The sequence below is a fragment of the Epinephelus lanceolatus genome, chromosome 9, assembly GCF_041903045.1.
Source record: "Epinephelus lanceolatus isolate andai-2023 chromosome 9, ASM4190304v1, whole genome shotgun sequence".
NCBI lineage: Eukaryota > Metazoa > Chordata > Actinopteri > Perciformes > Serranidae > Epinephelus > Epinephelus lanceolatus.
The window spans coordinates 29181332-29194121 of NC_135742.1; the positions used below are offsets into that span (position 1 = coordinate 29181332).

The window sequence follows — 12790 nt, forward strand, 5'->3', positions numbered from 1 at the left end:
CGTATATATATTGCGACGCAGCGGTTGGCTTGGCAACGGCAGTAGCGTTAGCTGGGTTAGCTTGCTGTAGTTGTCGACTTCTCAAAACGCGTCCTCCTAAACACAACACTGGTGTGTATTATTGTGGAAACTACTTTTATTTGCGTCTCTGAAGATGATTGACTCTCTAAGTTCTTTGGGTGCAAAAGTTGTCGTTGCTTCGTCCAGCGATGAGAATCACCCACCAGAAAACATCACTGATGGGTGAGTCCTAGCTTAGTTGTTGCTGAAATAACGCCAATAGCTTTGTCAACCTAAAGTTTCCATGTGAAAGTTAATGCCAGATGTACGCTGTATTTTGTGCTGCAGTGTAGCGTTAACACCTGATGTTTGTCCCTTTCACCCAGTCACACTAACACGTTTTGGATGTCCACCGGGATGTTTCCTCAAGAGTTCATCATCCGCTTTGCTGATCCCACGAACATTTCTGCTGTGACAGTGGACAGCTATAATGGTATGGATGCTAGGGTAGTATTATACACCATAGTGTAGTGGTCGTTGATGAGGTGGGTTTACTACTAGGTAGGTGGGCAGGTTCCTAAGGAGGAATTGGGTGTACTCTCTCATACAGTATATTCCAATGGCTTTTTGACTGATAGGTGAATATACTGAAAACAGCCAGCCAAAAACTGCTTTGACGATCCTCATGGCATACTGTAAACACGGGTTATTTTCCTCTATAAACAAACTAATAAAAGCTTGTACATATACCCACTCATTTCGATAATACTAAAACTGTATAAAGATATAAAATCTGTTATTGTCAATAGTTATTGTATGTGCTGATACTAGGTTTGACAATCACCAGAGGCCCAACAATCACATTTCAATATGACTGCGATTTAAATGTGTTGCAATATATGGTGAGTATTGTGATAATATATTGGGATTTATTACCTGTTTTTATCTGCAAATTATGTCCCCAAAGGAAGAAACTTTGTTGACATTTGTTTTATCTGAAGTTTTCAGTCTTTTCATTTCACTTCTATCATTTTTTATTGCAATAAATTGTATCTAGTGGACTGAAAAAGCAATTGATTTTATTATTCTAGTAGGCTATCAAAAGTTGAATTTGTTATTGTAATGTTGATAATTTACATCTTAAAAAATCGATACGTGGCATCTGTGTATCTGCCAGATACTGCCACGCAAAAATATCGCAATACTATGCTTCATTGATTTTTTCCCCCACCCCTAGCTATACTTAAGTCACCATACAATATTACATTATTAACAGCTGGATTATTTAAGTATGGACACTCCCGCAGGTATTTGACCTACAGTACATGACAATGTCCGTTTTTCCCCATAAATTAACAGGACAGAAGCTAAACACAATATAATAAATGAACACATACAGTCTAACACATCCTAAAACTGAAGGGCATATACATGTATGATCAGCTGTCAACTCACCACCATTTTACTCTGTATGATCTTTTGCTAAGATTAACTTAAGACAAAGTACTCTGTGACTTTTTAAGTCCCCTTTTTTTTTTTTTTTTTTTTTTTTTAAAAATCAGTAGTGTTTGTAATCACAAGTAAAGGGGTCTATGTTTTATATTATGACCAGGTGAGAAACACAGAATTTATTTTGCCTATTCCTCAAACTCTTTGATCACATATGTTAATTAAATTGCATATTGATATGGAAGATATTGGACTGATTGTATGGTCGCTGTAAGGAGGAAAAACCTTATTGAAATAGATGTACATTAAAAGAAGACACCACAAGAGTCTTGTTAGCCATGCTACCAGCACATTTAGGCTGTTGTTTGAGCCAAAAGCTGATGTCAGCATGCTAACAAGCTCATAATGACAATGCGATCATGCTGCAGGTATGATGTTTATACTGTAATATGTTCATCTTACTTTAGCATGTTGAGCAGCAATCACACAAAGTACAACTGAGGCTGATGGGAACGTCATTAGATTTGCAGGTATTTGCTCTTAAACCACAGCATTGGACAAATTGGAATTTTGACCTGATGGTGGCACTAGATAGAAACCGGATTACCCAAGTGATTACAGATCACCCTGAAGGGATCTTGGTTGTGCGTAGCAAATGTCATGGCAATCTATTCAACAAATGTTGAGACATTTTTATTCAAAATCACAAATGTCAACCTCATGGCAGTGCTAGAAAAAAAGTAAGACAGGTGTGACCCAAGTCGTTAGGATACATCATTGGTGAGCCATGTATGTCTATAGAACATTTTTTTGCAATCCTTCCAACAGTTGTTGAGATATTTGAGTCTGTACTTAAGTGGTGGACCATCCATTGAGCCATGCTGGTAGCGTAGCATAAAGTGTAATTTACACATGCAATTTAACCACATTTTACCACATTTAACATGCTCATTGCCAAAATAAATTGCTCCAAGGCATTAGTGACAGACCAAAATGTTCACAGTTTTTCTAGCAGCACAAGATTATATATTATCTGCAAAGAAAATGTACTTAGTTTGTGGTTCCTTTAAACATTTTAATAGATATCTGGTTGTGTTTTCTGTCTTTTGCAGTCAGGCATCTAAAGATAGAGAAAAACACCTCAGAAAATGCTTCTCAGTTTGAGTCTGTCACAGAGAAAGGTAAGAGAAACATCCATCTATGGTATCTGTTTGCACATTTGGTTTAAATGCCGAAGAATCAAAAATTGCGATTAACAAGCTGATTGTCTTGTAGAATTTGAACATACAGAGGGATGTCTTCAGTCAAATGCAATTTCGGTGAGTTGAAATTAAAATATTATTAAGTAAAACATATGAATGCGTATAATTAACAAGTAAAACAACTACTTGTCTTTATCTTTTTATATCTTTCAGCTAAATGGAGGCAGTGCAACTCACCTTCGTTTTATCATCACCTCAGGATATGATCACTTTGTCTCTGTGCACAGAGTTAGTGTACAAAATTGACACACTCGATTGTTGTGAATAAAAGCCTTGTGATGTATTTTTTGTATATATGTTTATGACATTATTTGACCATTGTAAAAATAACTAGATCTCATTATAGGCTCCGTCTGTTTTTAAACACATCTTGTCCCTGGTGGCAGACAGCTTTAACAGTAACTGGGAATCTGATAAGCATATTCCATGAATATGTGAGGAACATTGATTTGGAAAATCAATGAATGCATGTCTAACATTTATTTAATCACCTTAATCAGTGAAGTTGTATTTGCAGACAAAGCATACAATGGCAAGCTGAAGTGCATTTTAAAATCTGGCCTCCAATTCCGAAATAAAGCTTAAACCCATTCTCTATGTGTGTGCTTATTTAATGTTATGGATTCACACATGGGCCTTTTTATCCCGCATTCAACTGCTCCTTGCTAATTTCACAAGCTGATAGCTGGCAAAGCTTTAGAATAAACGAGTTGGATTGTGATGAATGGTAGAAATACTTACAAAGGAAGTTTCTCTCTGTGTGAGAGATAGAGTTAATTAACTAATTTTAAGCAGTGGGGGCTTAAATTGGCATCCTGACAGCCTCCCCATGAGCAGAATTTGACATCCCCATAGAAATGGGGAACCATGGGCAATGCAGCTGGGGGGAAGGGGAACCAGATGGTTTCCCAGCCAACCAGCGAGTCTCCAAAGACTGCGGGCCTATTCACACAAAAGTACTCAAGCCACCTCCTGCACTTATATCCTCCACATACACACACCCGCACACAAACACTGACTCCTATCTACCTCCATTGCCATTTCAACTTGTCGGTAGCAGAGGGTTCAGCAGTGTGCGAGGACCCTTTGGGACTCCCTCCCCAATTACTTTGCTGACTGCAGAGGAGCTTGGGGATTTGCTGAGGCTGTGTTTGCTGTAGCCTGGTCTGCATGCAGTGCTCCGAATAAACCAATAAAAATATGAAATACATGCCTGAATAACTAGCCCCCTGATATTTTAGAGCAACTAATTGCTTAGGGGTATGGCTGGGATATAGCACATTTGAGTATGAGTGTGTAATGAGTAATGAGGGCAAGGTAGAAACTGATACAGTGCTATTGACTCATCTATTATTTACTGCTATGGAATATTTATTATAATGTTAGAGGTGAGGGTCGGCCATCAAATGAAGTGCAAGCTCCCATTTCATAGGAGTACAATTATATATTTTTTCCGCACTAGTTCAGATTGTGAATTTATTACATTGGTTTGCTGTGAATACGTAAGCAGTGATGCCTTTTTTGTATTTTGAACAGGTTTGCAAATCTGCCTCCCCATTACTAATGAATTCGGGCTCTTTTGTGCTTGACTGTCAGCCGATCAGGAGAATCACAGCAGGATATGAGTGCATTATTATCATGTCACTGCAGGCCAGGGCTAAATTATCACCCAGTGTCTTCTGACGGCTGCCTAACTGCTGTCCAATCGCACTGAGACATCTGCTCGACCAGAACTCTGTATGTTCAGCTGAGTCCTTACAAAGAGATGTATATCACAACCTTCCCCAAAAACCTCTCTGCCACTGCACGCCCTAATTGAAAATGGTAGATTTTATCAAAAAGATAAATACTGAAAGCCAGAATGTAATACTTACAACTGCCGTAATGTGCCATTGAAATCCTACTTCAAACTATTCTGCTGGTAAAGCCCATTAGAAATGGTTGCATACTTTTTTACATAAAAGGGAACATTGCCGCAAGGATTTTTATGTTTGTGGTGTACAATCACCTAAATAGGTGATGTCTTATATGAATATTTCGAGTAAGAAATCCCTTCATCCAGTCAGCTCTGTTGTTTTCTTTCATGTCAAACCAGCGACTTTGAATTTCTTGTTATCTCTTCTGTGTGGTCCTCCTTTCATGTCAGTGACAGAACCACGCGCACTGACAATGGGCCTTAATTTGATTTCAGTTTTGATTTGGTCCAATCAGTTTAGTAATGACAGAAGATGAGCTGGAAAGAGCTGCTGTGTGAGGAAGGAAACACTATAAAGGCCGAAATTAGATGATTAGGCGGGAGAGGAAAACAATCTTCTCATTATTTAAGTCCAAGAGGAATGGAGAATGATAATGAGGGATTGACAAAGAGCGCAGTTGAAGACAGCTTTGAATATATATCAACGGCATTCATATTTATTTATAAATCCAGCATTTGCTTGTGAAGTTGTGCACTAAATAGTAATGAGTAGTTTGACAAGCTTTTTTTTTCAAAGTCTAATACCTCTGTGCATTTATAGTTGCAGTTTTATCCATTGCAGTATGGTTTACGCATAGGAGTAGATTTCATGGTGGACGCAGGGGACACATACCCCTCAGTATTTAGAGCACGTGCATTTGTCCCCCCCAATAAAAACTTTCAAGTAGCAGAGGACTTTAGTTTTGACAAAAGTAAAGACATTTATACCATAAACTGATGCAAAAATTGCAGAAATGTGTGCATAAACATGAATGCAGAAAATTAAGTGTTTGACTTAAAATTTTCTGGCAGACATTTCATATGTGTCCCCCAAATGTTGAAACGAAACCTACATCCGTGGGTGTTCTTAATCAAAAGTATTCACCCATGCACCTTTCAAGTACCAGGGTGTGTACAGGTCCTCAAAAAGTCTTAAAATATCTTAAATTAAGTTTTCTTAAAAGTCTTAAATCGTCTTATCATCTCAAATAAGCTGGTATTAATAGGTCTTAAAATGTCTTAAATTTACTTGGTTATATCTTTAGACACCCTGAGAACATTAAAGGACACATTTAGTAATCATTAAAAGCAAACATTATACAGATTGTTCCAATAATATGTTTGTTGAACACAGATGAATCCACTCTCCGTCTTCTGGCAAAAAGAGCCCCAGCAAGCAAATGTATTTGCTGAGGGAGAGGTAAAATGCACTTTTTTCTTTCTTCTGTTTTTTTTTTTTAGATGAACAGGTTTTCAGAATACAGCAAAGCAAATTAGCAAAGGTGTTCGAACAAGCGCTGATGCACAAATGACAAACATTTGCTGCTTTTTAAATTACCCTTGTTTGCACCTTGACTTGTTTGTTGTCGCTGATTTCCAATTCAATTCCAGCATACTGTCTGTTTCACTGAGGCTTTTTTTGCCCAAGGTGTACAAGAGATTGATTCTGTACATTGAATTACATTGAAAGTTTCACCAGTGCCATATAGCTGCACTATCAACCGTCCTTTTGCTGCTTCCCTATCTGACCACTTCTCTGTGCTAAGGACCAGACTAAGGGCTGTGAAACACTTATCAGACTTTTGAGTTTGAGTGCCACTGGTTACAGCTCCTCACCTTAGTTCCACTTAGTCTGTCTGCCTCCAAATCTCTCCTGACCTGCTGTGGTAATGTAATGTAATGGTGGGTAGCTGAGCAATCTCAAGCAGCAGCCTCATTACAGAGATTGCCACACATTCTTGACCAGCGCAGTGTGCATCTATTTCTGCCTGATAGTCTATGTGAGCCCCTGAGTATCGAGTGGGTGTAGTAGTTAAACTTTTTGCTTCACAAACTACTTTGCCCTTGTGGGAAGTGGAATAGGGGCTGCTGCTAGGAAGGATTGTTTGTCTCCAAGTGGAACGGTGCCAACGAACTCTCACGAAGTTAAATGAACAATGTAGGGAGAGAGATAGACATTACCAGGAGATCACCCTTTTTTCCCTTTGTTGTTCTGTAAAAATATTTGCTTTTATTGCATTCTGTTCAGCCCCGTTTAATCTCCCTCTCACTCTCTAAACACACACAGAGCACAAAGTGAATCCCAAAATTAGCATTTGCCCTTGGTATCTGTCAGAGGTGCTCTCTAGTATATACTGTATTTGTGCATTTCTGTATCAGGATTCAGGCATTAGGTTGGCTTTAGGAGGTTTCATGCATACGCAGACAATGCAGTGACACATCAACTCATCAAAGTGTTCATAGGCTTGCTCAAGTTTGTAGATGGAGCCTTGGACAATTAAATTAGATAACTGGTTTACAAACGTAAGAAGTCATCAAAACAGTCAGTCTGAACTAAAATAAACTAGATTTATAAATCAATTATTTATCTGTTCAGTGAGTTATTGAATTATTGAGTTATTAAAAGCTGACAAGTTGATCGTATTTAAAAATCTAGGAAACTGATTACCTTGAGGCAAGTAAACAAAACTATTAGTCCTTAGTTTTATTTACCTTGTAATACTTTTGATACTTACAAAGGAAAAAATAACTTAAGACTAAGAGTTATATTTACTTTAACTCTTTACTTAAACCCTTTTCAAACCATTTGGCTAGATTGTTTTTTTGGGTAAGATAAACTTGTCAGATTTTACAGTGAATGAAACCTGGAGTGACACATGCAGTGACACTTGCAAGATGATTTACTGATTCACTGAAATGTTGTCAGAAACAGAAAGTTTGAGTTTGACTAGATCCAGAAAATGACAAGAAACATACAGATGTATTAGCTTAATATATTAACTTAAGTATTGTGCATAAAAAATATATCTGAATTGAATTTTCTTCAGGGTAATAGTGCAATGTCATTGTACATCCACGTAACGTGATTGTTTTTGCTTCTGACAGGCTCCAAATGTTATTACAAATGTCTGACAAAGAAATAATCATTTTTCTTTACCTTTCCCTTGATCCAGTCTGTTTGTTATTGAGTGTAAAAGAGAAGTCTCTTTCTGAAGTCTTACATGTTGGGTTGTTACAGGAAGACCATAACAACAATCCGGAACAAGCAAAAGGGAAAGAAAAACATTTTAGTTTTTCATCTGACACTTATAATAACAATCTGAGCCTGTCAGTGGCAAAAAGCACTTTGAGTAGACACACATTCCTGGTACACTATTGCCCCAAAGATTACACCGCAGTGTGTTTCAGGGCTGCCACAGTCTTCCTTCATGGTGGACCAATTTCCAAAAGTATTGTTCCTATCAAACACAAAAACATGAGAAAATAGGGCTCATGTTGTAAAATACAGAAGTTCCCCTTTAAGGATGAAAATGCATGACAGCTTCAAATGGTTTTAACATGTATTTTGAAGTGCAAAACACTTTTTACAGTGGTGTGGATATAATAAATATTTACATCGTAAGACCTGTGTATTGTTTTAAATGACTCATCAAATGGTTACAAACCGTTTTCCATGCACAAACCCTCTATGAGTGAAGAGTGCAGGAGCATACAGTAACGTGGATACGCAAGGCAAAGTCTAATAAGGTTCAGGAACCCAGACTCACAACAGATGATACATCACTGTCAGTTGCCATGCTGGAAGGGACAGATGTTAAGCCACTATCATGCTTATCATGTGTTACCATCAGACATTAATCATGAAATAGATAAATCAGCTGTCAACCAACAAGTAATAAATGGCGTTTAAACTACAATATTGTGCACAAGTTGAACTATGAGTGGTCCTGTTAGACAGCATGGTAAAAAATGAAATAAAATAATAATAATAATAAAATAAAATTCTCATTTGAGCATTAAATAACTTAGCATTTAGTTTTAAACAAGTACTAACAGTGTCATCACAAAAAGCCTTTTTTAATGTTATATTTTTTGTGTGACTAAGATATCCTAGATTGCTCTATTAAATAACCCTTGTAAAACACTGCTCTCCAGCTGTTATAGTATCATAAATATCTGTGGTGAAAAAATAGTCAAGTGCCGAGTTCACTTTTGCTGAACGTGTGTGAGTGCTCCCATCAAATCTCTGTGGCAATAATGTCATCATATGTTTGTAACCCTGAGGTGTATGTGATGTCCATGCCAAGCTCTGTCCGGCTCTCCAGTTCAGCGGTCAGCTCCTTTAGGATCCTCTCCAGGTCCTGGTTCTTCTTGTGCACCTGCAAGTAATTGATCTGGAGCTGCTTCTGGTACCTGATGACCCTGTCTTTCTCCTTGTTCCATGTTTGCCTCTCTTGCTCAAAGCTGTTAGTCAGCCTCTCCTGTGCCTCCTTCTCCTCCCCGAGCTGCCGCTTCAGTCTATCCACTTCTCTCTGGAGTGATTCTGTGGTGATGTGTCCACTGTTCTCCTCCGCCTGGCCCTGGGCGAGGGAGTCTGAGCCTTGGATTAGCCTTCCCAAGGCCTCAGTCTGGGCATGGGCCTCAAGTTGCAAACTGTGCTGCAGCCTCCGCTCTTTGGCCATAGCCAGATCCTGTTTCATTCCCTGAATGTCTGTCTCCAGTTTGCCCACCTTCTCTCTCAGCAAATCAGCCTCATTCTTCTTGCGCTGGAGTTCATTTTGGCAAACCTGCATTGAAAATGGAAAATATGCAGACAAAGGCAGCAATTAAGAGGAATGTTTTGACTGATATTACAGGTGCAATCATATGAAGTGTCACATAAGCTCACTTATTAAGACTGTGATTATATAAGTCTGCTAAAACACGGACAGTGAAAACAGTCTGAAGGTCACAGTTGAGTGTAGCACATAATAGCAGGTATCCTTCCTAACTCAAAGTGCTTTCATTTAATAAGCAATGTGTGGGCATTTTATTCACACGTCCGTATTGCAGTGGTGGAATGAATTGCCATTGAATCATGAACAGTCTAACCTCAACCTCTATGGTGCGGGAGTGAAGTTTGTCCTTGTGGTCTTTATTCTGTCTCTCGAGCATCTCCATCTTTGCTGTGTTCTCCTTCAGTGACGTCCTGAGGCTGACTATCTCGTTCAGCTTGTGGCTGACGTCTGCCTGGCAGTCTCTCAGTTGCTGCTTCAACAGTGAGATCTCCCCTGTCTTTTGGCACACCTACATTTCAAAAGATACAATTATGAAGATGAGCCAGTAAGAGTAATAACTTGTGTGATATGTACCTTGCACTGGAAGTTAAAGGAAAAATCAACCGGTGGGATACCTTAATACTGTTAATAATGTTCAAGTCTGGCATCTCGTAATCCAAATCATCAGATGATTCATTTTAATTTTATCCATAAAACTTATCTACCTCCCCAAAAACGTTACAAAATGAAACTAACGATTTCGCCAAATTGCTTATTATGCTCTCTAAATATATCAGGTTCTTTTTTGCACATGATGTGGGAGTGTCCTCCAGTTAAATATTTCTGGGAACAGATTGCTAAGTACCTCTCCAAAGTATTACAAACCAATATTCCTTGTTGCCCAAAACTGATGCTCCTTAATGATGATGATGTTTTAAGTTTAAATGTAGTCCAAAGACATTTCTGGCTGGTAGGAAGCACAGCTGCAAAAAAAAATGTTAGCACTTAGATGGCAGCCTCCTCATTCTCTTTCTTTTAATCAGTGGAAACAGTCAGTTGTAGACATTGTATCAATGGAACGCTCTACGGCAAGATTTAATGGTGCCAAATATCAGACAATAGAGAATTGGAATCACATATTAGACCTAGTGAGGAGCTCTATTTCATAAAGTTAGTTTACTTATCTTATAGATAAGATGCCTTTTGATTTATTTTTAGTTATTTATTTATATTTTATTTTTTTATTTTATTATGTGTATGTGTATATATGTATGTATGTATGTGTATGTATATATGCGTATATGTGTGTATGTATGTATATATATATGTATATATGTGTATATATATGTATGTGTATATGTGTGTATGTATGTGTGAGTGTATGTATGTATATATAATTTCTGTTCTTATGGTGGTTGGCGGGATCTGGGGGGGAAGATAGGAAGGGTTGAGGGGTTGAGGAGGTGGGGATCTGTGTGTGTATGTATGTATGTATGTATGTGCGCATCTGTGTATCTCTATATCTGTGTACCTATGTGCACATGTGTAGGTATGCGCATATGTGTAGATGCGTGCATGTTTGTATTTATGTGTATGTGTACATTGTATGTATAATTCAGCATTGATGGGATTGATATTTTTCTGCATCATGCTTGACAGAATCGAACTTCTGACAGAACTGTAGCGCAGACTTTCTTTTCAGTCTCCTTTGGCTCTTGAACTTCTTCGTATTTCCTGTTGGTTTCTTTTTCATTTTCTATGAGAGCCAATGCTATATGTAACTTTTTGTGCACATAACCCCCCCTTATTACGCTATTGTTGTATAAAAATAAAAGAAAAATTTGATCTCAAAAATAATATTCAAGACTTCATGTACATTTGTACAGTTATGGATTTTATGCATTTCCCATTATGACAGCAACAACGTGTTTAATTTGTTTATATGCACAGTGTCATAAAAGTCTGCTGAGTAATTGTAATGCACATTAAATATAATTAAATTGTGTTCCTTTATTAAATAGCATGTGGCAGTATTTTGCATGGGGAACACATTTTCACCTCCTGCCAAAAGTAAGCTGAAGATTTAAATGACTGCAACAGTTTAGCTGAGCAGTGCAAACGGCTAACACAAAATTGACGTGTTATCATCGTATACATAGTTGTTGGAAAAAGTGTTAGCAAACAATTGGCCAAACCGTCTAGTTACAACTTCTGGTTGCATCACATGACGCCATTGAGCCCAAAAAGACTTTTTCCCATAGACTACCATTGTGAAAGAGATGTCTGTAAATAAGCGGAAATTTCCCAGTACTGTATGTTCACTGAAATAACCTTTATTTAACCTTTACTTATGTCCTAAAAGTTATAAATTCACTAAAAGCTGAATCCAGAGTTATTTACCCTCTGTCACTCATGTGAGCGAGCTCAAGGCCGAGCTGTCAAGAGGCAAGGTTAAAGGAAATGCTAGTGTGCTTTCTGTATGGGCCCACAGATGCGGAAGATCCAGTTAGTTTTATATGCGGAAGTCAAACTTTTTTTGGCTTCATTCACCAGTGAGCAACTTTCACAGGTATTAACAGGGTCCTTTAAGGTGGTATTCAGTTCTCCTCATACATCCATGATTTACTTTTAGCAGACACAGAGCAACGCATTTATTTGAAATCATATTCCTGGCCATGAGGCAAATGTAACAGCCAAAATACGTGGGAGACACATGTGACACACCTGCTGCAGCATACCCACAGCAGTGTGTCTGTTATGATCAACTGTAGCTGTAGCACTTCTCTATTTTTACGAGGCTGGTCTATTTTGTCTCTGTGCACAGCTCTGCGGCCCTCCAACAGGTGAGAACTACAGAGAACTGTGTATAGAACAAGAACAATCTGTCAAAAATGCTTAAAATAATTACCTCATTATACTAGAGGTAATGCGAAGCAGCAGAGCAACCTTGTGTGTTTTTACATTTCACATTAATAAAGCCTATGCTTACAAACCCTGTATAAACAACTGCTCTATCACTTGGCAAGAAGTGAAGTTGGCAGCAACTGGAGTCTGTGTAGCAGGTAAAAAAAACACTCTCCACTTATGTGAGGCGTTTGCTCCATGTCCAATGTGTTTAGGTCACAAAGGTTCCCTTTTATCTCTGTTTTGTTCTCCACCAAATCCTGCGGGAAATGTCTGTCTCTTTATCTGCTACAGGTCCACTATGTTCTCCAGCTAGTCACTACCTTTGTTTGTCTGCCCACTGGTGTTTGGCAAGGAGCGTACAGTTGGTTTATCAGGGCTTGTTTGCTGACAACTGCTGGAAACAGGTCAGGTAAGAGTAATAAAACTGAATCGAAAGAGTACCGTTGCAGGCCATAAAGATCAAAACAATGAGTTGAAAGATGCTAAAAAAGCTCCCTTGAGTTAAGAAGAGCGGCAGAGTTGGTAAAAGTTCTCTGTGGGCTTATCACTTTGAGTTGTCCCTTTCACATTAAACGTAACAAAAGTAGGTTAACAAAAAAGTAAAAAAGCTCCTGATGCTAAAGGCAACATTGTGAACTACAGAGGGAAATTTAAATGGAAAAGTTGACATCTCTGACTCT

At 38.3% G+C, this 12790-nt stretch overlaps 2 protein-coding genes across 3 annotated transcripts in view; one reads left to right on the forward strand and one right to left on the reverse strand.

The window, feature by feature from the left end:
* hspb11 (heat shock protein, alpha-crystallin-related, b11) lies at positions 1 to 3306 on the forward strand. Its single transcript, XM_033618899.2, has 5 exons — positions 1 to 243; positions 387 to 493; positions 2562 to 2630; positions 2725 to 2768; positions 2865 to 3306. The coding sequence occupies exons 1-5, from the start codon at positions 155 to 157 to the stop codon at positions 2955 to 2957; spliced, it is 402 nt and encodes a 133-aa protein (XP_033474790.1). The 5' UTR covers positions 1 to 154; the 3' UTR covers positions 2958 to 3306.
* Positions 2121 to 12790, reverse strand: part of lzts1 (leucine zipper, putative tumor suppressor 1) — a 25980-nt gene continuing 15310 nt past the window's right edge. For both annotated transcript variants that reach the window (XM_033618573.2, XM_033618572.2), the window contains 2 exons: positions 9538 to 9732; positions 2121 to 9233 (listed from right to left, as the gene is read on the reverse strand). In XM_033618573.2, the coding sequence (XP_033474464.2) occupies positions 8685 to 9233; positions 9538 to 9732 (744 nt within the window). In that variant the 3' untranslated portion in view covers positions 2121 to 8684. The remainder of the gene's footprint in view (positions 9234 to 9537; positions 9733 to 12790) is intronic.

Bases quoted from the DNA above. Each gene is read 5' to 3' on its own strand.
- hspb11 (XM_033618899.2), top strand. From the start codon at position 155: ATGATTGACTCTCTAAGTTCTTTGGGTGCAAAAGTTGTCGTTGCTTCG. The intron at 244-386 runs GTGAGTCCTAGC...CCTTTCACCCAG, and splicing joins CCAGAAAACATCACTGATGG to TCACACTAACACGTTTTGGA. The intron at 2,769-2,864 runs GTGAGTTGAAAT...TATATCTTTCAG, and splicing joins TTCAGTCAAATGCAATTTCG to CTAAATGGAGGCAGTGCAAC.